The sequence below is a fragment of the Theobroma cacao genome, chromosome 5 (genome assembly GCF_053813885.1).
Source record: "Theobroma cacao isolate CCN51 chromosome 5, ASM5381388v1, whole genome shotgun sequence".
Classification (NCBI taxonomy): domain Eukaryota; kingdom Viridiplantae; phylum Streptophyta; class Magnoliopsida; order Malvales; family Malvaceae; genus Theobroma; species Theobroma cacao.
In genome coordinates, this window is record NC_142643.1 from 6,245,419 (window position 1) to 6,272,314 (window position 26,896).

The 26,896-nt window shown below is 36.5% G+C and overlaps 5 protein-coding genes and 1 non-coding gene across 6 annotated transcripts; 1 reads left to right on the top strand and 5 right to left on the bottom strand.

Annotated features, from left to right (window-relative positions):
* Positions 1 to 7: 7 nt before the first annotated feature.
* On the bottom strand, positions 8 to 5,657 carry CPSRP54 (chloroplast signal recognition particle 54 kDa subunit). Its single transcript, XM_007027717.3, has 15 exons — positions 5,418 to 5,657; positions 5,106 to 5,238; positions 4,711 to 4,778; positions 4,516 to 4,617; positions 4,165 to 4,317; positions 4,004 to 4,081; positions 3,106 to 3,231; positions 2,903 to 3,005; positions 2,353 to 2,453; positions 2,041 to 2,178; positions 1,817 to 1,960; positions 1,546 to 1,621; positions 749 to 834; positions 544 to 669; positions 8 to 374 (listed from the first exon to the last, which is right to left on the bottom strand). Exons 1-15 carry the CDS (start codon positions 5,589 to 5,591, stop codon positions 267 to 269), a joined length of 1,716 nt encoding a protein of 571 aa, XP_007027779.3. The 5' UTR covers positions 5,592 to 5,657; the 3' UTR covers positions 8 to 266.
* A 129-nt stretch (positions 5,658 to 5,786) lies between these two features.
* Positions 5,787 to 8,550, top strand: LOC18598257 (Pentatricopeptide repeat (PPR) superfamily protein). The gene has a single exon (XM_007027718.3). It carries the CDS (start codon positions 5,909 to 5,911, stop codon positions 7,739 to 7,741), a length of 1,833 nt encoding a protein of 610 aa, XP_007027780.2. The 5' UTR covers positions 5,787 to 5,908; the 3' UTR covers positions 7,742 to 8,550.
* A 36-nt stretch (positions 8,551 to 8,586) lies between these two features.
* LOC18598258 (4'-phosphopantetheinyl transferase superfamily) lies at positions 8,587 to 11,716 on the bottom strand. Its single transcript, XM_007027719.3, has 8 exons — positions 11,254 to 11,716; positions 10,867 to 11,042; positions 10,283 to 10,350; positions 10,063 to 10,164; positions 9,775 to 9,930; positions 9,545 to 9,664; positions 9,046 to 9,175; positions 8,587 to 8,969 (listed from the first exon to the last, which is right to left on the bottom strand). Exons 1-8 carry the CDS (start codon positions 11,328 to 11,330, stop codon positions 8,854 to 8,856), a joined length of 945 nt encoding a protein of 314 aa, XP_007027781.3. The 5' UTR covers positions 11,331 to 11,716; the 3' UTR covers positions 8,587 to 8,853.
* A 147-nt stretch (positions 11,717 to 11,863) lies between these two features.
* LOC18598259 (rac GTPase activating protein) lies at positions 11,864 to 15,686 on the bottom strand. The gene is made up of 5 exons (XM_007027720.3): positions 14,957 to 15,686; positions 14,032 to 14,152; positions 13,815 to 13,934; positions 13,301 to 13,531; positions 11,864 to 12,726 (listed from the first exon to the last, which is right to left on the bottom strand). Exons 1-5 carry the CDS (start codon positions 15,346 to 15,348, stop codon positions 12,133 to 12,135), a joined length of 1,458 nt encoding a protein of 485 aa, XP_007027782.1. The 5' UTR covers positions 15,349 to 15,686; the 3' UTR covers positions 11,864 to 12,132.
* A 2,474-nt stretch (positions 15,687 to 18,160) lies between these two features.
* Positions 18,161 to 20,032, bottom strand: LOC18598262 (putative small nuclear ribonucleoprotein G). Its single transcript, XM_007027723.3, has 4 exons — positions 19,828 to 20,032; positions 19,693 to 19,715; positions 18,592 to 18,713; positions 18,161 to 18,477 (listed from the first exon to the last, which is right to left on the bottom strand). The coding sequence occupies exons 1-4, from the start codon at positions 19,860 to 19,862 to the stop codon at positions 18,415 to 18,417; spliced, it is 243 nt and encodes an 80-aa protein (XP_007027785.1). The 5' UTR covers positions 19,863 to 20,032; the 3' UTR covers positions 18,161 to 18,414.
* Positions 20,033 to 20,060: 28 nt separating this feature from the next.
* TRNAP-CGG (transfer RNA proline (anticodon CGG)) lies at positions 20,061 to 20,132 on the bottom strand. The gene has a single exon. It is a non-coding gene; the product is annotated as a tRNA-Pro (tRNA).
* Between the last annotated feature and the right edge of the window lie 6,764 nt (positions 20,133 to 26,896).

Below are 26,896 nucleotides of genomic sequence, written 5' to 3' on the forward strand. Positions count from 1 at the left end.
AAGAAGATACCATACTAACATAATTTGGTTTCGTGTGAAATTGTGTTTGTTTGATACAAAGCGCATCTTGCCTAATAAGCAATCGACAAACAAGTTAAATTACATCATCTCCTGTTACATTGGAACTTTGCAGGATGATCATCTCAATAGTGTTGTTCTCATGATGAGAATGCAATGAGTTTCCTCAGCTCTCAAGAAACCCCAGAAACTCTGCCTTCACTGCAAGCAGATAATGAAGAGTCTTGCTGTTCCTCGGATTTGAGTTCCTAGTTCTTTGCCCCGAAACCACGAGGACTTGGCCTTGTTGATGCTGAGTCTGCAAACTGCCTTCTTGACTCTGATCTCCTCTTTCTTCTTGCAGTACCAGGAGGAGCCTAATTCATGGGACAAAATGAAAACATCAAATGTTACAGAATATAGCTTGCCCATGAATCATTGAATTCACACTAGGAGTCTGTTAGAATTCCATCAATCATAAACGAGTTTAAATTTATATGACACTGTCTGAATAAGTGTGAACATGCAGAGTTGCAAACAAGGCACCTTTTGTTCAGCTTTCATTGCATCCTCAAGATTGCTCAATGTTGGAATAGATCCACCTTCCATTACACCCATCAAATTCTTCATACGAACACGCATTTGGAAGAGTTGAGCGACAAGTTGACTCACCTAATATTGATTCCAGAAGACATATCTCATGCACAAGTTGTCAAAATTTTATTAACCTACTAGTAGAAACAATGCATACCTGCTGCTCTGTTTTACCAGAACCTTGAGCAACTCTTTTCCTCCTTTCAGGAGACTCAGCCAATAACTCCGGCTTCTCCCTTTCCTCTGAAAATAAACAAGAAAATAAGAAAAGTTTAATATTTGAAAGTAAAAGAAATAAAAGAGAAAGAAGCAAATCAAGTGACAGCATGTCAAAGTAAGCACAGACTTATTCATTGATACAAGTATGCTGTTTCCTCACAGCCATAGTTAATCATCAAACTGATTCCTAAATATGCATATAGCAATCAATAAGTTTCAGAAACAACCCTCATCAAGGAAATATGTATAGCATAGTACACTGGTTTAGGAAAAGCAAGAAGTACCCAGTTGCATAATCTGGCTAGTCAAACACCAAAATCAAACATCTATGGAAGCGCAGAGTACATGTGATTGTACATAGCCAGACCCAGCAATATAACCATAGCCATACAAGGTCTAAACAAAGTGGGTAATTCTGAATGAGACTGAGAGAGGGTAATGAAAAAGATTAGAACTTTTCTCTCTTTTCTGGTATACTCTGCTCTTCATCGTCTACACTCTCCTATCTGCCTCAAAAACTTGCATTGGTAAAACATTGAGTAGAGCAATATGGCTTCATGTTTTTGTTTACATTTTTATTCTGAAAAAGAAAGGGGCTGCGTGTATAGGAGCAATACCACTTGATGGTTCAAGAAGCTAGGTCAAGCTTGATCAAATAAATTTAACGCAAGAAAAGATATGCTTGGTCAAGTTTTATCCTTCAAAATTCCACAGTAAAAGCAGTTAGAATGAGACCTGGTGTCATGGCTTCAATCATTGCCTCCATTATCTTTAAACTCTTCTCTGCTTCTCGAACTTGGGCTGGGGTAACCTGTTTTTGAGCAAATAGGAGATCAAACCAGATTCTTTTTGCAGTCCATAGAGACTTTCAAGTTTTTAAGAAAAAGAGTAATAATTGACGGACAGACTACTGTTCTGACAGTAACAGTAAAATAAAAGGACCAAGAAGGCTGCATAAACTTTAAAACACAATAACCCCAAAGAATAGGAAACCAAACTTTCATACCTTCCCCATTCCAGGGATCATTCCAATAACACGAGTCATGGAGCCCATTCGTGCAACAGCACGAGTCTGCTTTAGGAAATCATTGAAGTCAAACTTTGCACTCATTATCTTCTTTTGCAGCTCTTCAGCATCTTCTTGGTGCATCTAAACAGACATTTGGATTAAAACTTATCTAGATGTGTTTCGTTTCAAAGGATGCGAAACAAAAGTCACTGAAAACTTACAACTTCTTGTGCCTTTTCAACAAATGAGAGAACGTCTCCCATTCCCAAGATGCGTCCAGCCATACGATCTGGATAGAAAGGCTCAAGGTCCTCCATGCGCTCTCCGCGTCCTACGAGCTTGATTGGCTTCCCAGACACCTGTAGTGTTCAATAATATAGAACATACAGCAATGACAAATTTGTCACTATAGAAATGCAAAATAACCTACTGTCACAATTTCCAGGTGCTTAAATATGAAATATCTTCACCAAGGAAGAAGTTCTATGACATAATTTTAAGTGAAGAAAATCAAAGGCAATGGTAAGGCAAACCTCTTTAACACTCAAAGCTGCGCCACCTCTAGAATCTCCATCTAGCTTTGTCAAAATGGCACCAGTGATCCCTATCTCAACATTGAATGTTGTGACCAAGGCTGTGAATTTTAAGAGAAGATGAAGAAAAGATGATCATGGAACTTGTTACAGTCAATGTCTTGCCAATAGCTAAATTAAGCAGGTACATAGATACAGAGACATGTATATATTATCAAGTGGGTTCAAATGTGTAAACTTCAACCATAAAACTCCTAGGTCATTTATGTATGAATTGGGCCAGCTGCCGGCACTCTAAGTAGAATATTGAGCCAATCAGTTGTTGCAGTTCTTCTGCTTGAATGAGATACATGCTCTATAAATATAAGTACTGAAAGTACATAATGTATTACGGAGGAAAAAAGTTTATACAGTACTCTGTGTATAATATATAGTATGAAAAAACAAGATTTAAAAGATTATTAGTATAAAAATAATCATAATATCTATTAATGCATAAATGAAAAAAGGACAGTGGCATATTAAAAAAGAAAGTTGGAAGTCTGAGTACCAGCAGCTTCTTGGCCAGTCATTGCATCCACAACCAGCAAAACTTCTGTGGGATTCAATACTTTCTTCACTTCTTTCAACTCATCCATCATTGCTTTATCAATCTGTTGAATTCAAGAAATTAAAATGTATGGAAGATTAACCTGAGGATGCTGCATCGTTTAAAAATCATTAAAAGTTGCATGACAGATGCTTAGGTTTTACCTGGAGCCTTCCTGCAGTATCCATTATCACTATATCTATCTTCTTCTTTTTGGCCTCTTCTAAGCCTTGCTTCGCTATTTCAGATGGTTTGACCTCAGTCCCTGCTGTATATACAGGAACGCCCACCTGTCACCAGCTATAACAGAATCTGAGAAATAGTAACTTTTTGGAGAAGTCAAAAGAGAAACAACTTTATGATGGGTGAAGATAATTGTCATGATCAATCAATGCATTTCTCAAGTCATGAAACAAACTGGAACTATGGTCACAGGTCAAAACTAACATTCGGAAAATGCAAAATAAATGGATAAAGTTTCCATTAAATTATTTAGTCACACTATGGCATCAGTCTGGTAATTTTAACTTGCCTAAAACTGAAAATAAATCCATTTAAATTGAAATTCATTGAGAAAATACTTTAACAAGATACCTTTATGCTAGAAAGCTTCTATGATAGCTATTTACGTTTCATTTGTTCAGTCTTTGTGAATCATAATCAGTAATGTGAGCAAACTCACGAAGAAGTGTGTCATCTCCAATTCTGTGGTACACTGTTGCTCCAGCATCAATTACCATCAGTCAAATACCTTGTTCATTATAAGACAACTAGGACAGATGATTCGGATCAACAAGACCAGAAAGTTCACTTTGCATTGCTCCATTGTGGCACTAAGAGAATACAAAATACCATGCTTTCACCTCACAAGGTTTAGCACCTCTAACTGGTAAGAGTGCCACTCTAGAGCGAACACCAAACATATACTTGACCTAACATTTCCAGAAAATCTTCTTTGAAATCCACTTGAACAAAAATCAAATTTGAAAAAAAAGTGGATAACTGAAATCATATGAAACTATAAGGAACAAGAGAATTCTATTGACAACAAAAATCCTATACCTGTTCACCCAAAATAACGAGTTGATCGATAGCAGCAGGTCTGTAGACATCTCCTGCGATAAGCATGCAACTCTTACCCTGTAGTCAACATTATGCTCCAATGTCAATTGAGGCTTAAGGAAAAAGCTAAACTTGTCTATATTCAACAACACAAATGTCACCTGTTTCTTAAGATAATTAGCTAACTTCGCACAAACAGTTGTCTTTCCAACCCCTTGCAGACCAGCCAATAATATAACAGTGGGGCCAGATTTTGAAAAGACCAGTTCAGAAACCTCTCCTCCCATCAATTTCACAAGCTCATCATGTACAATCTGCAGCCAAAAGAATATGCAAGTGATACACATGGATCAAAAATCAGAGACCACTAAGCTAGTTCTAATTTTCTAGCATGAAGGAGGTATAAAAAATCATGCCACTACATATGTTAACCACACATGATAAACAAATCCACAGAAACCTCCCTTCAATGCTTACCTAACATATTGCATTTTGTTGATAGAAGTTCATACCTTAACCAATTGTTGATCCGGCTTCACTCCTCGAATAAGGCCAACTCCAACAGCCTGGTCACTAACAGCTTGGACAAACCTTCTAACAACAGGAAGACTAACCTGTCAGCAGAGACACACCAACCATTTTATTCAGATGTTATCCTGTTGAAAAATTAAAAACCCCAAGTAGTATTTCCAACACTAGTCACTTACATCTGCTTCCAAAAGTGCTCTCCTAATATCGCGCATTGGCTCCACAATGTTCTCCTTTGTCAAAACCTCTGAAACACAAGACGGTTCACTCCTTAACTCAAACATCCAACAAACTAACTTCTCCAGGTAGTTACCATAATTATTGGTTTTTACTTTCTCAAAATTTATTTTAAAGTAAAAGCAAATCATAAGTGATTAAAATGAACAAATGGGTAGACATCAATTCTAAAATAGTTGCTTCGTTTGTCATGGAAAAGAAATTAATAAAATTTTAACTTTCAACTTTTGAAAAAAATTATTCACTCTTGTATTCAAAATAACTTTTTTTCAAGTAGAAAAAGAAACTCCTAAATAATAAGCTGAAAGAAAATTAACCAAAAAGAAAGGGATCAAACCTTCTCCTTTAAGCTTGGTCCAAGCAGCTTCGAGGCCACTCGTCAACTGTCCAAACATTTCAGCTCGTACAACACCTCGCATCTCTCTCCTTAAAGTTACCGTCTTGGAATTTACCCACCCCCATATTTCTCTCTGCCAACAAAAAAAAAAAAAAAACCAAAACTTTAATCAATTTAGAAACTTAAAAAGTACAGACGGTTGCAAATTTCTTTTGCTTCTTTCACGCAATCTCTCGACAACTGACCTTAGAGTTAAGTGTAAATGTAATTTTTTTTTCTTTACTTTATTTTGTTGTTTCGTTATTGACTTACAGTGAACAAATTCCTCGAAGAAAGGGAAGTGAAATCGCTCGAACCAATACTCCATGTACTTCCAAGCAAAGTTGTGTTTCTGGGACTGTTGTAGAACTTCCTGTTCGTCGTAAAGGAACCGGAAGTCGCCGAGAAATGGCGGGAAGCAACGGTTGGAAAATGCATTGCCTCCATGGCTCGAACTGGACTCTTCTTCGCTTCTATTCCTCTGTCTTCCCCCGGATTTTATTTCTGTGTCTGTCGACATGGACGATTTAGATATCATCCGTTATCTTCTTGTTGGATTGCCTGCTACGCGGCTCACCGTTATATTTTAATTTTGAGTTTTTTTCTCCAATCGCGTGCTTTCCTTAATAGCCTACGTGGCTACCTCCCCCAACGCTGCGTTTCGAACACTCTCTGTTCTCTCTGCAGTTTCCCCCCGCCAAAAGCTTAACGGCTTCATCTTCACGCTCCAAAGAGGCATCAATTCCCCGCCTTTTTTGCTTCCTATGACTTCAATTCCATGGAACACTCAGTTGCGAGAGCTAGCAAAGCAATGCCAATATCTCCAAGCTCTAACTCTCTACCGCCAAATGCTGCGCTGCGGTTCCACCCCGAACGCCTTCTCTTTCCCTTTCGCTCTCAAATCCTCGGTTTCCCTTTCACTTCCTTTCTCCGGCCAACAACTCCACTGCCACGTCATCAAATCCGGTTGCTGCCCGGAACCCTTTGTTCTCACTTCTTTAATATCAATGTACTGTAAATTCAACTCCGTCGAAAACGCCCGCAAAGTGTTCGATGAAAACCCAATATCAAATCAATTAACGGTTTGTTACAATGCTTTGCTTTCAGGCTACACGCTAACTTTCCGTGTTTTTGAAGGATTTTCTTTGTTTTGTAAAATGAGAGAAATGGGTGTTTCTGTTAATTCAGTTACAATTTTGGGTTTGATTCCGATGTTTTCTGAACCAGGGTATTTTAGCGCAGGGATGTCTTTTCATTGTTGTTGTGTGAAGTTAGGGTTGAATCTTGATTTCTCTGTTTCTAATTGTTTGCTTACAATGTACGTAAAATGTGGGGCGATTGAGTTTGGTAGGAAGTTGTTTGATGAGATGCCCAAAAAGGGTTTGATTACTTGGAATGCTATGATTTCAGGGTACGCGCAGAATGGACTTGCTTCTAATGTTTTAGAACTTTATAAAAAAATGAAAGCTTGTAGGAATTGTGCGGATGCTGTCACATTCGTTGGGGTTTTATCGTCTTGTGCTCACCTTGGCGCTATTAGTGTTGGTCGCGAGGTTGAACAGCGGATAGAGTTTAGTGGACTTAGTTTGAATCCATTTTTGAATAATGCGCTGATTAATATGTACGCTAGGTGTGGTAATTTGGTCAAGGCTCGTGCTATTTTTGATGGTATGCTTGTGAAAAGTGTGGTTTCATGGACAGCGATTATAGGTGGATATGGAATGCATGGATATGGAGAGATTGCAGTGGAGTTATTCGATGAGATGATTAAGGGTGGTATTAGGCCTGATGGCGCTGCATTTGTGAGTGTCTTGTGTGCATGTAGTCATGCGGGGTTGACTGAAAAAGGTTTGGATTATTTTGTTGAAATGGAGACGAAGCATCGGTTGCAGCCAGGTCCTGAGCATTATTCTTGTGTGGTGGATCTTCTAGGTCGGGCTGGTCGGCTGTATGACGCTTTGGAGCTCATTAAATCAATGCAGGTCAAGCCAGATGGTGCAGTCTGGGGGGCCCTTTTGGGTGCCTGCAAAATTCACCATAATGTAGAGATAGCAGAGTTAGCTTTCGAACAAGTTATAGAGCTTGAGCCCACAAATATTGGTTATTATGTTCTGCTATCCAATATTTATGCTGAGGCAGAGAATTTGGAAGGAGTGCTAAAGGTTAGAGTAATGATGAGGGAGCGGAATCTCAAAAAGGATCCAGGATGTAGCCATCTTGAATATAAAGGGAGAGTTCACCTTTTCTTATGTGGGGACAGAAGCCATCCTCAATCAGTAGAGATTTACAGAATGGTAGATGAGCTGGAAACTTTGGTGAGGAAACTTGTCGGCTGTAAAAACAATCAAGAAAGGAGAAGTAAAGAACTTTTCCTTGGGATGGGCGTTCATAGTGAAAAGTTGGCAATTGTGTTCGGACTGTTGAACTCCGAGCCAGGGACAGAGATTGTTGTGATAAAGAACCTTAGAGTGTGTGAAGATTGCCATTTGTTTCTCAAGGGGGTCAGCAAGATTGTGGATCGTCAACTTGTTGTTAGAGATGCAACCCGTTTCCACCATTTCAGGGATGGGCTATGTTCATGCAAAGACTATTGGTAATATTCACTTGAGATGTCCACATTGCAAAATCTACATGCCCTGGTTATAGAAGGATTTCCCAAAATGTTCTTAAATAGTAGAAAATATGCAAGGAGAAGACTTAAGATTTGAGTTTCAAAATATTTGAAATTGAGAATTACATCCCCAAGTATAAGCCTGTGGATTGCTGGTTTAGCAGAAGGCGGCTGCAAGAATATATGGTCAAATGTTCTATGGATGAGCTTTGGGTTGATTAGAATTGGTACCAAAGAAATAAGCTGAGTTGAAGAAGAAAGGCCTTGGACAGCATCCCTTAACAGTTCATAAAAAGCCAAATCCTAGGTGATGAGAAGATAGCATCCCTGCTGGAGGGCCTTCGGAGACACAGGTGGCAATCAACTAGCCATGCTTGAGGTTGATTTATTGATCGATGCATCCCTACCCCAGTTTGCCAAGCAGACTTGCTGTTCTACTGGAGGGCCTCTGGAGAATGACGGGGAATATTGATCTGAGTTTGTCAATGAGGAAGCATTACTTGTACTAACTAGTGAGTGCAAATAACCGCTTCACCTTGGTTGTTTGTACTTGTATATTTCCAATCGATCATTGTACCAGTTGGTCAAACACAGTTACTCTCATTTGGTAGAATCATGCATCCAGTTCCTTACATGATCAATACACTCAAAACAAGAGGAGATTGCCTCGAGTTTGAACTATTTTGACGCAATATCTGTAGAAACCTAGATAGGTTTATGCATAGCCTACAATACCTTATCCCTAATCCTCCAAAACTTTGACAGAATGATTAAGCTCGGAGTGAACATTTTTAATTTCTTTGTTTCCTACCGTAGAATGGTAAAAAATGGTAAGAAACAAAACCTATCACATCCTTAACAAATGGAACTTGTTACATAAATGTTGCTACTATGTCTTGACTTAAAGAACTGTAGCAAAGCTTCAATTCAGAGGATTACTTCAGCCAACCCAGATTATGAGATAGCAGACACCAAATATGGATGAATACTTTTAAATACAATTTACAAAGAAGTTGCAAGGGTAAAATTGATGAAATTTATGCCACTGCAATTTGCATTGTATATATCATTACTTGGCCAATTAGCAGTGCATTGCCGCTATTGCTCAATTATGCCACCTAGGGCTAGAACTGCATCAGTTCCGGAGACGCAAACATCTTCGACAAATGGAATGGTTTTCCGCACAGTCAATTTCATCGGCATATTTGCTTCACCTACAAACAAAATGTTAACATTTTAGCAACCATGCATTCTACAACTATCTTAGACCAACAAGAATCAGAATCCAACCTCCAACAGTTTTATCCCTTTCCATACAAATGGCAGCATAATGAGAACCAGCCACTTCCAGGAGTGCTAATTGCCAATTGTTTGTGAGGTTCGTGGGGTCATTAGATGATTCAACAATTTCTTCAGATGCCTGTCAATGTGACAAGTGTTAATCAGAAACTTTTGATACAATTCAGTGGTATATGTTAGATCATAATCCAGAGATCCCAATCATAGCATTCAGTGGTACTTTTTTCTTTTACATGCCCTAGCATAACCAAGACCTATCCAAATCCGCCCTATTAGCACTTCAGCTAAAGCTTTGTATACTTCCATTATTGTTTTTTATTTTTAAGTTGTTAACGTCAGTTCAAAACGCTCAGCAAGAAGGTGAAATGACTAACTTAATATTTGGCCAAATGATTATTTGTTATAATAAAGCTAGATTGATAATGTGACACAAGTGATGATGTCTGTCTATTTATATTCTATAATACCCACCTAAAATTCAGGTACTAACCTCTGAAACTGAAATTCCAGGAGGATGAAGGTTCCTTATAGCTGGAGCCCTAAACTGAATAGTAAAGGTCTTGAAAGGCACAGCTGAAAAGCCTTTTCCCAATGCTTTTACATATGCCTCCTGGAAATAAGATCCAGATTGTAGAAAACTTGAGAAAAATGTGAACACATTACATTTCAACTATGATATATCATGCTTTAGGACAGATTTATTATTAATATCTTGCTCACTTTCAGAGTCCATAATTTGATAAACTCCTGACACTGAACTTCGGGGTCTGATATAGCAGTTAAAAGTTTCACTTCATAAGGAGAAAAATAGCGTTGAGCGAAGGCTGTGATATTGTTCTTTATCCTCCGTTGCTTCTCTTCAACATCAATGCCAATCTATATTAATTATTGAAAGCAAATTACACCAAGTTTGAGTACATGTAGTAACAAAACTTTAACAAAGAAAACCGACATAATTATTGTTGTAAGCGGATCTATGTATCTCACAAGAATAACAATAGGACTTACTGGGACGTTTACTGTCACACCACAGGCAATCATAGAAGTTGTGTGTGAGATATTGAAATGCAAGGGCAGTGGGCTAAAGTTGTCCTCATTTTGCCACTCCACCTATTTAAGTATGGGACAAACAAACAATTAACATGTGCAAGAACATAGAATGAGATTCAAAAATATGAAGAGAGCAAGGTCCTCAAACAAAAAGGATTGCAAATCCTTTACCAATCACCTCAGGCTTCCCATAGATGTTCTTCCTAAACTTCAAAGATCTTGGATTTATTTCACAATTCATCTGATCTAGCAATATAAAACTATGTTAGTAGTCTATGCAAAGCATGTTTTATAACAAGAGGAAATCTAGAGTCCCTAAGATATGCATGTTGAAAACATTCTTTGCAGTTAGGCATTTTCACATTGTTGGCTGGCAATTGGTACGCCACTTATGCAAGTTTAAGTAATAGTTTGAACCTTCATGTGGTGAAGAGAAAATCAGATCACATACAGGATCGTGGCAGTTATTTTCACACCAAATAAGATGGTGCATCAGCACACCAGGGACGTGTTGAACATGAATTGAGTAATTTAATTATTAAAATTGAGAATCTGATCTAATTCTGATTAAACAAGAATCATATTAGTACAGACCATTTTGTACTAAGAAATTGATTGTCTCAGTTAACCTTGAGAGATTGAGCAATTTATATATAGATAAGAATATCAGATATGTTGATTGTCTTTAATCACTTTACAACACAACTGAATATAAAAGATAAATATGAACAGAATACTAAGAAAAACAAAAAGGAGACCTACATCTGGCAATGGTAGTGCGAACCAAGGCTCGAGCAAGCAGGGCTCTTTTCTTCAGCTGGTCTCCACACATGCGGTTAACATTCTCTCTTTCACATGGTGATAAGAGTTCAGAATATTGATTTAGAAGAGCCACACTCTTGACCTCATCAGGCAATATATACCAAAGATGGGTTTCCCTTACAACACCATGAAACCATAATATAAGAATAAATGAAACCAAAAAACCAAAAAAAGTTTACAATTTTAGCACAAAATGTTAAGGGTTTGGAACATCACAAAAGAAGAAGCAAACTTGCAAGGTACCGATAGTAATTGAGTGCATATATAACATAAATTCTAAATGAAAGGCAAGAAATTAGCGGGAAGAAGAGGGAAAGAAATCATTACATTGGAGATGGGAGTTGCAGGGGAACCAGAGGGGGTAAAGCAGCAGAAAAATTTCTCTGAAAGCATCGTATATTCATCTCCAAGTTGGTTTTGCATAGAAAAGAAAATGAATTTCTAAGCTTGAAAACAACAAAAGTGAACCATTGAATGAGAATTTGTAATCAGAATTAACAACTTTTAAGAAAACAAATGTTTGAAATAATCTGAAGTTTAGGACGGCTGGCAACATCAAAAAGTAGGAATGGTGCATTTAGGCTTGAAATTGGGCTGGACTAGCTATGCCCTTCCTCTTATGGGCCAAGATTTCTTCCTGTTATTGGATAGGCTGTTGAAAGGCTTGGTCCTTGCATCTGGCAATGCAGAGCAGAGTAAATCCTCCGTTGAAGCAAAAAGAGTCCAGCGAGAACACCCCAGATTGGAATTTGATTGGTTGGCGCACAGACTATCTTCATGGTCCCTGAGGAAAATATTTTATTCTCAAGCCTTGTCATGCATACTTGGTCATTGTTTTCTAATAGGCAGCCTGCTGGGTTGTTTTTTCATTTTCCTAAACATAATTAGGTGCAAAACTACAAGCAGACAGGCACCAGAAAAGCAAAAGTCATGTTCATTTGAGCAACACAAGCAACTTTGATTGATTACAAGCTTTACCGATAAGCATCGTGAACAATAGAAAATGTTAGAATGAGCCGAGGAAATGTCAGTATGAAGCGATGAAAGGTTAAAGACTTCCCACCCAAAATAACATACAAGGCACACATGAACTCGTACACAATATTCCCAAAACAAAAGCACAAAACACAACATACCAACTTCTACCAGTTGGCATTTCTCTCCCATCCCGACCCCATCTGACTACATCCTAGCATTCAAGGCCATTCACCTCCAAGCTTCAAAAAGCTCTGCTCTTGAATTTATACGACCAACAATCTTCGTTCCCTTGCTCTTCTCTACAGGTCCTGCTACATGACAGATTGACCATTCATTTACCTTCTTCGATCCCTTCTTTAGACTTGAAACACTTGATTGACCAGTTCTGCTCTTTCCAGATGTACTTCGTAGGCCACCTTCTTCGAGTCCATTTGCTAAAGAGTTCACTTGAGAAACCACAGTGCAAGGACAGTTATCAACTAGAGATCGATTTCCAGCACAAATGTTCTCGATCGAAGTTAGGAAACTTTCAGAGTTACTTTCTGCTGTCAAATTCTCTTCGGCGGAGTGAGTGGGGCTCTCCATGGCAGGTTCTTGAGCAACAAAAACTTTTTCTCCTTCACTTTCATTTTTAACCTCATTGACATCTTTGTGCAGTTGTGAAGAGCTTTGCTGTCCATTCTTATCAGAAGGCTCTAAGCGAGAAACAGGAGTAGAGTCTACCAGAGAATCTTCTCTTTCTTTAAGTGTTCTGATAATAAGTGTCTTGAGAAAATTCATTACCTGGACTGCATACATCAATGCAGTCAAAGGATCGGACATCTGCAATAAACAGACGTAGTGGAGGTCATTCAACTGTGAATGGGCCAGATTGCAAGAGCAATCCTACATTTTATCACATACTAACAAGACCTTTCATTAGATACACTGCAGAATAATATTGCAGCACAGAACCATAAATAGTAATTAGATTAAAGCTTTGATGGAAAAGAATAACTATCAGAAGAATATCCCATCATGATAATCAAGAGGAAGAGCTTTGGTATGCTTCAAGGTGCCTAGAGAGGACTTTTCAAAATGGAACTCTTTGCCTTGAAGTTAGGTCATATGAATGAGTGTGCTTTTCTAATAGTCTTCTTTTTTTGTTTTTGAAAATATTAAAATGCTGCAAGTTTGGGCCAAGGGTACAGGGGATGCATCCATGGGACAACTAGTATCAAATGATATGCTTAAAAAACTTAGCACCTTTAAGGCGAGAAATATGAGAAAATATTGTAGAGCAATCAGCAGAGCTTTATCAACTACATCAAATTGGCTCAAATATCAGTAAACAATAAAAAAACTGTGCATCAAGTTTGACATGCGTATTTAAAAAGACTGAAAGATTTTTACTCACTTGAGTCATGTTTGGAGCAAACACCATGGCAACATTGCGTGCATTCATCTTGTTCAAATGTTCCAGTTGCACAACATCAGCCATTAAATTTATTGCCCAATCCAGCAGAGCAGCTTCTGTTGGAGGAAGGAGCCGTACAAGCCGAGCACACTCTTCTTCTGACTGCGATTGTATTACCTGCTCTGGAGGAAGAGAGTCCAAGACACCGCTAGGAAGTTCTCTAAACCAAGCCTGTAGAATAATAAACACATAAATCAAATGAAACATACCATTTCAACTGGGGAAGTTCCAACATTTATTTGCAGATATCTCGACAAAAAGGAGGGCATTCTCAGCACATGAACCAGTCCTTTTATAGTGGGTTTGTTCCCAATATTGCCAAAAAAAATTACTTACACAAAAATAAGCTGATAAAATACAATAAGTAGAGATGCCAATGTAGCAAATTTATATATGAGAAACATGTTCATAATTCCCACATAAGAGGTGCAGCTTTTAAAGGGCAAGGAAATACCTTTATAAGACCTGCCAAGCAATGTACATCTATCCCATCCGGTATAATTCCCCTATTTAGTTGTTCCCTAACATACTCCTCCTGACTGTTCTCAGCATTAATTCTGAAAATTCCTTCTGCCTAAATAATCAAATATAACAATTTAGTTATTAAAATTGGATAATTCAAGCAATTTTATAGCCATGGGACGGTAGAGAAAAAATAGATAATCACATACCTGGAGGCCTCCTTGGGCATACAAATGCCTTTGCATTAGGAGTAGTATTGTTGGCACACTATTCCCTCTAGAGTCAAATGAAAGCTGCATAGATTCTGTTGAAACTCCAAACACATTTGCACTGCACAAGAAGTCAATAAATTAAAATTAGCACAAACACTGTTATATGGAATGCTGATAGACTTTGGCAACTGAGATCACAACAGAAGGTATCATCATGCTAGTTTCCATACATTCATTATAGCCATGGTATCAACTATAAATTGTGCTTAATTTTCAAATCGAGCACCGCAGACCAAACAACGAAACAAACATGAAATAGATATAATTCCAGTAAGGTTTACCAAGGAATCAGAAAGGGACGTAAGAAATGAAATTAGAAAAACGTAGCCAGCACCCAATCCCTAAATGCTTCAAATAGAAAATGCGCAGCAGGGGAAAAAGTCATACAATGCAGAGAAGTATTTGAACTTTTGAGGTAGAAATTTGCATCCACAAACTGAAGCAAACTGTCCAGTTCATTAAGAATTTGCTTACGAAAACCCAATGGTTGCCTTCGTTACTATGGGAATCTATAGAAGAATGAAGACCCCAAAGAAATTAATCATCATCCGAAGTACCTAAAATGATGGATGTTTACAACAATAGTCTCCTTTTTCTAGCATTCCTTTCGTAAAAAACACTTCAGATAAAAGTTCAGCTCACCAAATTATATGAAAGTGAAACAAAGTTCAGGAGAGGGGAAGAAAACTTATTGAGCTACATTAACCAATATAACCAAACCCCAGAAAAATTTTCCTTAAAGACTACCCTTTTATTGACATTCAAGAACGAAATAATCAGGAAAGGTTCAATTGTGACACATATATCTCAAACCCAGATCAGAATTTCAAGAAGAAAAAAAATTCTTCATTGATAAACTCACCTGGCACTTGGGGCTCTCCTGGGAACCTCAGGCTCGAATTCAACAGGCAAACCAAGAAATCCATGGAACCTATCAAAAGTCACATGAGCAACATGCCTAACATTGGTAGGCAACCCAATTTCCATTGAGCAAAGCTCTTTACTATCAGAAATGCTACACCCAATCAAAGATTTCCTAAAAGCAGCCACCAAAAGTGTTAATAAAGACAGCTGATCCCCTTCCCTGTCCCTTTCTTTCCTCTCCTCCTCTTGCCTTCTCTCTTCTTCTTGGTCACTATCTTGGGCTATGCTTTCTACAGTGCTTACACTAGAGTTAATAAGGGCATGTGGAGTTGAGGTGGAGCTTGAAGGTGAAGAGAAGTGAGATGGGGATGATTGGAGTACTTCAGTCATTGTGTTTCTTTATTGGGGTCAAGAATTTAGAGCCAAGAAACAAACTTTTTTATGGAAAATTTGGTTTCTTTGGAAGGACTTAATGGAATAATGGGACGTCAAGATTTGGTGTCTATGTAGAGTTGGATTCAAGGAAAGATTTCGGATGGTAGGAAGCAAGAATCATCACTTTTTCGGGCTTTCTTTTAATTTTCTTGGCTGGCTATGGCTTGACGCTTGAAGAAGCAAAGTGTAAAGATTGAATATTTAGGGGAAGAAGGAGAAGTGGTGGTGGGTGGAGGAGATGAAGAGGTTTGAGAAGAGAGAGGACCAGTTTCGTTTGCCCCAACGCCCATTCTTTAAGCAAATAGTGGGGCGGCTGCTTCTGTACAGTGAATTATCCTATTGTTGTTCCAGAGCCAATGAAATGTTGCCATCTAAGCATTTAATGCAGGAAGTCTTTCAGCAGCCTGACACGTGGTTTGCTGGGATTAAAGAGATGATTATTGATATGATAATGATATGCATAGTGTAGTTTTCTTGTATTAAATTTCAGTTAATATCATTTTAGTTCAAAACTATCCCAGTTGGGAATATATTTAAGTTTCTATTTTGAATCAATGCTTCCAAATTCAATAAGCATTCCAATTTTGGTAGACTTAGCAACGTACATCTTAATGACAGATATTTCAAGAAAAAATTACAGATAATCCCAACATAAAGAGAGGTTGCCTTACATAAATCCAACTGGTTCTGAAAGGTGAAAGACCTCCTAGTCCTAGTCCTAGTCCTAGCTTAACTCCATCACGTCAGCATCTGGGTCCCACCAGTTTCCTGGCAAATGTCATCCCACGAAGTTTGAGGCACTCCCGGCTCAGAACTCAACAAAACTGTCTCCTCTTTGTGCTTTCTGGTTTTACATCCAAGGAAGACATTTTTGTCTCAGTACTTTTGAACCTTCTGTTTAGAATTGAAATTGATTTTGCAGTTCAACTTCATTGATTAATCATTTGAGCCGCGAGATTTGCTCATTGGCAAATTGCAACCTGCCAAATTCACCAAAAGAGGATAAAAAGCAAGGCTTGGTGAGCTTTTTTTTTTTTTTTTTTTAACCAAAAACAAGGTTCAAGTTTGATAGCATTGCTTTTAATGATAATTAATTAACTTCAAGGGGTGGTTGCTATCCCCGTTTTCTTCTTTGGGTGGAAGCCTTTTTTTTTTGGAAATGTAATAAATGTCGTTTTGAGGTAATGCTTCAGTATAGTGCATGGAGTATCTCCAGGTCTCCACTCATATACTTAGCAAATAAAAAGAAATTAACAGCCTGGCCTGCTCAGGTATTTGATTAATTAAGACTCCATGGTCTCACCAAACAAGTCATGAATTCATGCAACAAAGAAGTAATGGCAGGTTAAAATTGTAAAAGACCTTGCTTTCTCTTCTGCCTTAGTCAAACAGAGTTCTCACGAAAGAACAGAAAAATGACAAACAAAACAAGGAAAAGTGTTGCCTAAGTAACTAAGCTGCCATCATAAATCTAATCTTAAAAATGGCCACCAAACATGTGCCCCTTTCCACATAACAATTGGTAATCCAAAGAGGAAAGAATGGGATTCCAATCTAGCAGCAGGTTGGGTGAGCTGTGGATCAGATCATATATACATAAACCTTTTCATAGCTGTCCACCCGTCAAAGCAGAGGAGTGTTATATGTTATTATATCCCATCCATATCATTGATTTACATTGACGGGGAGCAATCAATGCATAATAATATTCCAAAAGGCTTTTGGACTCCGCAACGGGTCCTTGCGTCCTTTTTAAGGGCTTAAGGAACAGCTTAGAGAACAAAGGGAAAAAACGAAAGGTGAAAGTGGGAAGGAGCTGTTGTCTAATGTGTACGACCTTGTTGAGCTTCCAATGCAATGCAAAAGAAACTTTAAGCGAAGCCGCCCGTTGTACACCTTGAGGCTTGAGAGCGAGAGAGAAAGGTCCACTGTTTCAAATTTAAATCCAACTGGGCGGGCAGCCTCCTCATCTGTATACTTGGTACCCATAAGCAGATTGCAGCCTCTTAACCCCAACTGGGATCCACATAATCTATCTGGCTTGCTAAACGGAAAGTGATTTCCACTATCTTCCAAGCCCAGAAAGTAGAGCTTTTCCCCCAAAGCTTTCGTTTATTGACAGGGGAACCTGGTTGAGAGAGAGATAAAAAGGGATCAACCATCCTTTTTCATTTCTTTCTTTGAAATATACCAAGATTGTTGTTTCGTCAGGCATACATGCTAGATTGCTGTTCAATTCTCGACGCAATACCAGAACCCAACGGCTCAAAACGAATCTGGAGCAACTTTTAAACGTGCTCTCTCATTTTTCTTTTATCAAAGACACCTTTGGAAATACAAGAAAGCTCATCGAGTCAGAAAACCATTAGTTAAAAAAGGCATTGTGAGAAGTAATCCAACGGCATGACTTCCCGGCAATGGAATAACAACGGCTTCGCTGACTACCCGAGTTTTATACCCCCAAGCACGTTATTCAAACTGCTCAGGTTTTATGGTTCAAATCTTGACAGTGAAAATTGAGATTGACAGCAATACTTCTTTGTTGAATGAACTATATGGGGGTAAACTAGCAAGTTTAGATTACCTATCCCAAAAATATGCTTTTTTCCCTTATTTCTGAAACAAATGGTGTTATTAAACTATGGAGAGAAATTCATCTGATGCCAAGCTCTGGGTGCACAAAGGAAGCAACTACATTGAGAGCATGAAGAACAAGAAACAAGCTTTAACATGTGCAGTACCACAAGTTTCAATCTAGGCCAGAGCATTTAAAATAAGTACCACTGTTACCATTCTCTACATTCAATTATACCCATCTGGAAAGCCCAAAGGGTAATCCATTGGGCACAGTGAAATTCAAAGAAAGTGCAGAATCAGCAGAGATCCATCTAACTTCCTACCAATTCTCAATTACATAACATATCCCATCCCAAACTAGCAGGCTAGCAGCGATTTTATCCAAACAACAAAGTAAAAGAGATACATCAAGTGAATTCCAAATTTCCAATTGAAAAACCAGAATCACTGCATTTTGCCTACAGGTTCAAGTGCTTCAACAGTAACAACACTATTTCCTCTGATCACCTGCAGTGGATTAATATCAATTACAATGAGGCTAACAATAATTGAAAGGATATATCCGAAAGAAAATTTAAGCATTGAGCATGCTACTTAAAGAAAAAAGATTAAGAGACTCACCACCATGCCTATGTCAGTTCTCTCATTGCCGTTCACCTCCACAGTGTTGTCAACCACTAGATTCATAAACTGGTCAAACCCACGAAGTGTACCAACAACCATCCGATTTGCATTCAGCTTGACTGCAGTTCATAATACCGATAGAATTCACACAATTCAATTGGTTTCTTTGATGTATATAACAAATCTACATAATGTATGTAAATTAACAATCTGCAAGCTCATAAGAGATAAAAAAACAGTTTTTATGCATACATATTAAAAGGCTTTCCGCATCTCTAAATTTTTTATTTTACATATGTCAGCCATACAAGTGCAACTTATGAGACCAATTTACTGCATCAAGTGACAAATTCGTCACACACTAAGGCATGAAGGTATTAGCAAATACAATAACAATGTGTACCTAAAATCTGCTGTAGCTCATGAATTCTTAAATCTTCAACCATGATCAATATAATAGATTCATGGAGATTCAATGTTATAACTACCATCAACAAGATTCTAAAAGATCCAAAAATGAGCAGAAAAAAATCTCAAATTTGTTAACTTTAAAAGATTTCACAGTGCTGTAAGAACATCCCAAAGGCAAAAAAGTTAAGTCCTAATCCTTTCACGAACTCTATCTAGCACCTAACTCCATGTAGCATAAGACGCACAGTCTTGAACTATATAACCCAGAAGCAGATGGTCTAATGGACCCAAAATATGGGAATTCCAAGGAAGAGGACACTCTGGAGTCTCAACTCAAATCACACAATATGCTCACAAGTGAGAAAAAAAAATGCAAAGATTACACCAACAAAACCCAGGTTCAAATCACAATATAGCCGCAAAATATCAACAGGGGACATTCGCTTACTATTACAACTGAAATATTACACGTACATTTAGAACCCTATCAGCTACAACTACCCAAACACTCAACTCAACCCAACTCAACTTAAAGAGGCATCATGCGCGAGAAACCTAACTAACCGAATTTGAGTCATAAGCAAGAGACTACTAAAAACAAGCAACTGCAGATGAATATAAACTAAATTTAATTAAACAGCATAAAATTGAAAAAAGAAAGAGAAAAGCAGATAAAAATAAACTTACTTTGGAGCTTCTTGTCCATGTACCTATTATAAGAAAAACAGCATGAATGAAAGAAATGAGAAATTTAAGAAAGGAAGGAAATGATAATTTAAAAAACAAAAAAAGGCATAGAATCGAGAGTGTAAACGAGCTTACTTTTTGAGATCTGGAGGCTGGCCGGATCTGCTCATTGTGACAGAGATTTGGTCGAATCCTGAGTGTGAGAGAGAGAAGAGAGAGGAGAGTAGGGTTTTGGGGAGGACGAAGAGTTTTGACTCGTAAACTAGGAAGTTAAAACCCTAGTGAAATTTTAGAGGCCTGGTTTCTGAAAAGAGCCGGGTTCATCAAGGCCCAAAGGATTAAAAATTTGGTTAACTTAACTAACATTTGGGGTGCTGCGAGAATCGAACTCGCGACCTCTCGCACCCGAAGCGAGAATCATACCACTAGACCAAGCACCCTTCAACATGATTAAGCTCAAAATAATATCTATTATGAGTATATTTCTTAATTTGTTTTATTAAATAATTAAATTATAGATATCTAACAAATGACGTGTTTTTTAAGCTTTTAAATGAAAAATTATTTTTATACCAAAAAAAAAATTTAAGTTCCCTACATTTTATATCAAAAGTGAACTCTTAACAAACTCAACTCTTCATAAATAAATAATTTTAGAAAAAACTAAATTAAGAAAAAATATAAATAGTAAATTTAATGAAATCTTGTCTTATCGATTAGATGATGGGATTAAGAGTTTAAATCACACATTCAAATCTAATTTTATATGAATATTTTCTAATCTTATATTAAATTTTTCATGCTAGTTGGTTGACTTTGTTTGCTTAGTTGTTAAAATGATTTTTTATCTTAGAGGTATGAGCTATATATCTTTAACTTTGACTATAATTTTATTTATATACAGTTTTAATTAATGTTTGTCCAGTGTTTGATTAAAAGAGCTTGTTTGCATTGGCTAGCTTAAACTACAATTTAAAAGAGTATTGTTAAAATATAAGTTTCTTTGATAGGAATTAGTACAATATATAAGTTTTAGGTAATAAGTAGTAATTTTTTTCCAAAACTGTTATCAACTTCACATTTATTTGGAACAATTTAGAGCACTTTTTTGGTGAGAATTAAGAACTTTTTTTGTTTGTTTAAATTTTTCATTTAATTTATCTAATAATCATAACTCTAACACTGTTAAATTCTCACCGTTAAATACACTGATTTGATATTTTGACCACGTTAACATGACATTTCTTATTGATGTGACATTGACTATTTGTCGATATGACATGATCATGTTAACATAACAAAAAATATTAACATGTCAAAATGCATTGTGGCCACGCCAGCAATTTCCATGTCAATATTATGTTACATCTTAGATGTAACTGATGTGGTAAGATTATATATAATCTTTTGTTTTAATTTAATTAACTATGATTTAATTTCTATCATTTGCTTTTGTTTTATAAAAGAGAAGTGAATCCACCTAACTCTTTATTGTATCGCATAGAAAACGCAAGCGTAGGTAAAATTTAACAATTCAACAACAAAACTCGAAATTAATTAAACTAAAAATAAAAAAAACTTACCCTTTCAATAAAAAAAATAAATTTACCCAAAAATCAAACACAAAAAAAAAAAAGAAATAAACCTCTCACTCAAAGAATAGAATAATAGGCATTACAAACATGCAAAAGCACATTAGCTTGCTGTGGAACCACCTTGACCTAATCAAGATCCCAATGACTTATTGCATTGACCACAATCCTAGTTAAATGGTTAAGAAACTCTCGCCCTTCAAGATCATACAATTTACAGCCTTTGCCACTTAATAGCACCAGCGAAACTCATGCCATGCCTAGTGCTTTAGGAAAGAAGTAGGCAAGATGCTTCCAAAAATCCACATTGGACAAGTAAGGGAATCTTGAGTGACTTATAAGCAGTGGCGTTACACACTCCATCAAATTAGCCTTTTAGGGAAAGGGTAATAGCCTAGTGATAAGTGGTATTAGAGCAGACTTGATCTTGACCCGATTTCACACCAAGCACTTTCGAGGGGTGGCAAGCAAAGTGGCCAACGACGACAAAGGTGTTATTGTATTGGGTGGGTGAAGATGTCATGCCTAGTGTTTCAAGAAAGAAGTGGGCAAGGTGCTTTCAAAAATCCCACATTGGGTAAGTAAGGTAGTCCTAGGTGACTTATAAGCGACGGCACTGCACATTCCATCAAATTAGCCTTTTGGGGATAGGGTAATGACCTCATGACAAGTGGTGTCAGAGTAGACTCGACCTTGACTCGATTCTATGCCAAGCACCTCCGGGGGAGGCAAGTACGGTGGCCAACGACTTTTGTATACGTCCCAACAACAACTTTCCCTTCTTCCTCTATCTTTTCCTTGCTTCCACCCGATTTCATTTTCAAGGGATTGGGTGCTTCCATGTCCACGTTTAGACATGCACTCACTCTCCCTTTGTTCAACAGACAATAAAGATTGGTCATTAGGGAAACCGAAACTTAGAGCCTATGAAATAGTTAGAATGAACCCATTTTTTACTTTTTATTTTTCTTTGGTGAAAAAGTTGGCAATGTGAAACCAAAATGGCCATGTCAACAATTGCACATCAGCATAATCATGTAACATTAGCACATAATCAACATCACGTCAACATACTTAATGGTGATATTTGATGGTGTGAAAATTAAGGACTAAAATTAACAAATTGACAAAGTGTAAAGATCCAATTTACAAAAATTATTGTTGAGAGACTAAATTCACATTTTTCATAGAGTATAGGACTAATTGCATAATTTAACCTAAAGAAAGACCTAATATCTAAAAAAAATCTATGAATTATTCAACAAAATTCAGACAAGTCCTTATTTTTATTTTACGTTCAATCAAGCTCTTATACTTTTGTTTTAGACTAAATAAACCCTTATAACTAAGGTTGATTAACTATCGTTAGTTAAAATGTTATATGTCATTTTATGTTACGTGGTGTTAATATGACATACTGGCATGTCATAATGAATGGTGACTAATATGATGATATGATCACATGACATTTTTTACCCTTTACCTCAGTGTTTCACCCTTTACCTCAACGTCACGTCAACACCATGTGAGTATAAAATGATAAGTGATGTGTGAAATCTCGACCTTCATAGACGCGTAACTCGAGGTAGAACTTATGTTTAAAGGTTTAATTTGAGCTAATAATGCTAGTTTTACGTTACTTATAATTATTTTATATCGTTATAGGAGTAGGATTAAAAAATAATTTCAATTGGTGACGAAAGGTGCATAGTGGGTTGTTGCTCTATTTGCATATGTTTTAGTTTTTCAAGCATATCTCTCACTACAGAAGTCAAAATAACATGATTTTTATACCATTAGAAAGCTAAGATGTAGGGCTATAACTTTGATGTTTACCACTTTGTCCATTTTTGATGGGAAGGTGGTCAAAATCCTTGTCAAATTAAAAATACTGCGTTAGAAAAACAGATTTGGACAGAACATTTGAGCGCCGTGACGTCGAAAATTGAAAGCCGCTGCCTTCACTGTAATTTCCACAAATAACAAGTTTAGGAAATTTTTGAAGCTAGGACTTTTTGGGGCTACTTAAGGGACCTCTTTTAGAGCATTTTGAACATTTTTCCAGTGTCAAAAGAGTAAAAAGATTACACAAGAAAAGAAAGAAGACAAGTGGCCTTGTTAAGGGCATTATTGTAACTGCATGAGAAATTAGATAAGCTTTAACTATAAAGATCTCATCTTTTCCAGCAACTTCCACAATTCTCCAGCAACTTCTTCTTCTTCCTCTTCCCATCTCACGTTTTTCTCTTATTCCATGAAAGTTTCTCTCAAGCTTCCATCACTATCTCAAACTAATCTCAATTTTCGTGCTTTACACACCCTGTTGTAGGGTTTTTCATACTCTTTTACTCCTTCACCTTAAACAAACCCTTAAAAGTCTTTCTTCAATACTTTCTCTCACTAGTTGAACTTTGTAGAAAGAGAAAGAGAGGTTTCATGATAGCTTGAGGACTCTTGGGAAGAAATTTCATTACCATCCACCAAGGAGTGATGAATTAGGATTGGTTTTAAGTTATTGATGATGGCTAGTAATTAGAGTTATGAGTTGTGTTATTTGCTGAAATTGTTTATCTATTTCTAGTGTTACTAAAGTAGAGAAACGGAATAGCCAATCAAATGGTAATTGGAAGGTAGATAAGAAGGGCTATTGAAGCTTGAATTGGGAAATAGCTTTTGGAGTGATATTAATGTAAATTGGATTGACTGTGATGTTTTTGTGCGTGATAGGTTCCAACAAGGCCCTTCAGCCACATTTGGACCATTAGGGAAGTTAAAGTCGATTAAAGGTTCAACAAGTACCGATGAGTGAACTTGCATTAAAAGGTTTTGGGATATACACATATATGTTTGATTGAATCCCCTCAAACATTTTATTTGGTTTTTTCTTCAAAACTTGCACGGGAATAAGCCCTTATGAAATGTTTTTATGTTATGAAATGGATAGTGTGATGAATTCATATGTTTGTGTATAATGTTGATATATATATATACTATGTCATAAATGGTACAATTGTGTGACAAATGCAACTGTGCATGTGCGGGATAAGTGTGCACTTGTTGGTAATGACGGTGGTGAGGGAGATGGATGGTGATACTGCTTGTGTGCACGATGTGGGGGGATGTACATGATGGCATTAACTGTGCACGATGTGGAGGGATGCACACGAGCTGGGTGAGATGGGGTGTTCGATTATGTGCACGATGTGGGGGGATGCACATGAACTGGGTGAGATGGGATGTCCGGCTATGTGCACGATGTGGGGGGATGCACATGAGCTGGGTGAGATGGGGTGTCTGGCTATGTCCACTATGTGGGGGGATGCACATGAACTGGATGAGATGTGGTGGTATACTAATTGGTATATGCTTAAGTATATGTATATGTAATAGAAAGATCATGATTATAATATGTCATTGTATGGCATGATGAATCTTGAAAATTTTCCATTTACTTGCAAATTGATTTTATTGTAGCGAGAAATATTCTGTTTATGTTGCCTTGCTTGGATGATTGTTGGAAATTTCCTCTCTTTCCAACTTCATGCTAAATATGGTTCCTTCATCATTAAATGATTTAATAACCAGGGGTTTAATAGAGGGATTTTAATAAGAACTTGAATTAAGTTGCATTGGTTTCGAATAAGTGCATCATGATTATCAACTTTCCTTATCGTTGCTTGTTCCCTTCTTATTTTCACTCATTGAGTTTGTACTCATTGTTTTCAACTTCATGTGTTCAGATCAAGAGGCAGTCGGTAACTAGGTCGAGGTGTCCTTGTAGATTTGTATTCTTGGTAGGTATCTTGGCATTCAGTAGCCGCACCTTCACCTTGGTCACTCCGCTGGAAGCCCATAGTCTTTTTTGTTTGTAAATACGTACATGTGATGTAAAGTGCTAAGATGCATGCCTTAAACCATATATGTATATTTTGATTGGTAAGCCATCATGAATGACAATGTTTAATATTATTTTGGGTTAATATAAATGCAGTTTTGATTGCTATAGTTTATTAGTAAAGTACTTGAAGGGTAGAATTACGAGATGTAACTTTCAAATTAATTGATGGGATGATGAGCAAGATTACCTAAATAGGCTTGCTTAGGCTTGGTGGACTAGGTTCATTGAGTCCATGCGCCGATCATGGCTCAAAAATCGGATCATGACATGATGTTTTAACTAATGACATGTTAGTCAATTATTAGTCATAATAGTCTATTTGACTTAAAATAAAAATATAAGAACTTGATTAAATGCATAATTTAACCTAACAAAACATAATATTTTAAAAAAGGTCTATGACCTATTTAAAAAAAAAAAATCAAATAAGTCCTTTTTTTATATTACCTTTAATTAAACTTTTTTTTTCTTAAAAAAAAAACCCTTATAACTAAGGTTGATTAGTTGTCTTTAGTTAAAATGACACATGTTATTTTATGTCACGTGGCACTAACGTGGTTTGCTTACATGTCATAATTGATGGTGACATAGCATGATGACATACCATGTGACATTTTTCACTTTCCATCTAAATGTTACATCAACGCCACGTGTGCATAAAATGACAAACGGTGTTTTAACTAATGGTAATTAGCATATCATTAGTTATAAAAGATTATTTGATTTAAAATAAAAGTATAAAGACTTGATTGAACGTAATAAAAGATTAAATTTTATTTAAATTTTATTAAATAGTTCAATAATGACTTTTAAAATTTTGTGTCAAGAAAAAATTAATCCCATGTGTCAACTTGTTGTCAAGGGTAGACCTACTCACATTGAAGTGGTTTCATGTCATTTACAAAAAATATTTACTTATTATATAACTTTTACAAAAATATTTACTTGTTATACTACTTATCTAAAGTTTTATATAATTAATAATATTAATGAACCCACTAATTATTTTTACAATTTTGTAGGAAATGGAGTCAAAGTAGATTATTAAAAAGTCATTTATAAATTAATATTTAAATACTATATGAAAAGACAAAAAAATTTCCTACTACAATTTAAGATTTTATTAAAAAAAATCAAAACCTAAACTACTCTTCCTTTTCAAAAATTCAAGTCTTATTCTTAAGACTCGCAGTAATGCTTCATTTTCTCGATCTTTGGTTATGTTTTTCACTCACTCAAAACAACTCATCTAGGCTTCAATTTTAAGTAATTTTTAATCCAAATTAATTTTTTAAATATTTCATGTCTAAATATTTTTTTATTAATTTGATAGTTTTGGTTAATAATTATAATCTAGCTAATAGAAAATAGTATTACATGTCAAATAATATCTTGAAACTATAAGTTTTTCTTTGTTTAATTTATTTTATAGATATATTATTTAATTATTTTTCTAGACAAATAGGAATATTGTATATCCTTTGGTTAATTTGCTGGTAAAACCTACATTGATTTTACCAATTGCAATAGTGTCAATTGAAAAAGCTTTTTCAACAATGAAATTTATAAAATACATATTATGTAATCGAATAATTAACGAGTAGATGAATGATTGCTTGGTGACATATATTGAAAAAGATGTATTCAATAGTTGTTGGTCCTAAACGGAGTGTTAAAATGAGGTGAATAGCATTTAAAAATATTTTTGAAGGAA

What these genes read in the sequence shown, in the direction of transcription:
- CPSRP54 (XM_007027717.3), bottom strand. Translation starts at nt 5,591, where the DNA reads ATGGAGGCAATGCATTTTCCAACCGTTGCTTCCCGCCATTTCTCGGCG. An exon ending in GAGCACTTTTGGAAGCAGAT is followed by an intron (nt 4,618 to 4,710) that starts GTAAGTGACTAG and finishes CTCTGCTGACAG; the next exon opens with GTTAGTCTTCCTGTTGTTAG. An exon ending in CTGGTAAAACAGAGCAGCAG is followed by an intron (nt 670 to 748) that starts GTATGCATTGTT and finishes AATCAATATTAG; the next exon opens with GTGAGTCAACTTGTCGCTCA.
- LOC18598257 (XM_007027718.3), top strand. Translation starts at nt 5,909, where the DNA reads ATGACTTCAATTCCATGGAACACTCAGTTGCGAGAGCTAGCAAAGCAA.
- LOC18598258 (XM_007027719.3), bottom strand. Translation starts at nt 11,330, where the DNA reads ATGAATATACGATGCTTTCAGAGAAATTTTTCTGCTGCTTTACCCCCT. An exon ending in GTGTGACAGTAAACGTCCCA is followed by an intron (nt 9,931 to 10,062) that starts GTAAGTCCTATT and finishes TAATTAATATAG; the next exon opens with ATTGGCATTGATGTTGAAGA. An exon ending in AAGGGATAAAACTGTTGGAG is followed by an intron (nt 8,970 to 9,045) that starts GTTGGATTCTGA and finishes TTTTGTTTGTAG; the next exon opens with GTGAAGCAAATATGCCGATG.
- LOC18598259 (XM_007027720.3), bottom strand. Translation starts at nt 15,348, where the DNA reads ATGACTGAAGTACTCCAATCATCCCCATCTCACTTCTCTTCACCTTCA. An exon ending in GCTTGGCAGGTCTTATAAAG is followed by an intron (nt 13,532 to 13,814) that starts GTATTTCCTTGC and finishes ATTATTCTACAG; the next exon opens with GCTTGGTTTAGAGAACTTCC. An exon ending in TTGCTCCAAACATGACTCAA is followed by an intron (nt 12,727 to 13,300) that starts GTGAGTAAAAAT and finishes TGTTTATTGCAG; the next exon opens with ATGTCCGATCCTTTGACTGC.
- LOC18598262 (XM_007027723.3), bottom strand. Translation starts at nt 19,862, where the DNA reads ATGAGCAGATCCGGCCAGCCTCCAGATCTCAAAAA. An exon ending in CATGGACAAGAAGCTCCAAA is followed by an intron (nt 18,714 to 19,692) that starts GTAAGTTTATTT and finishes TATGAACTGCAG; the next exon opens with TCAAGCTGAATGCAAATCGG. An exon ending in GAACTGACATAGGCATGGTG is followed by an intron (nt 18,478 to 18,591) that starts GTGAGTCTCTTA and finishes AATCCACTGCAG; the next exon opens with GTGATCAGAGGAAATAGTGT.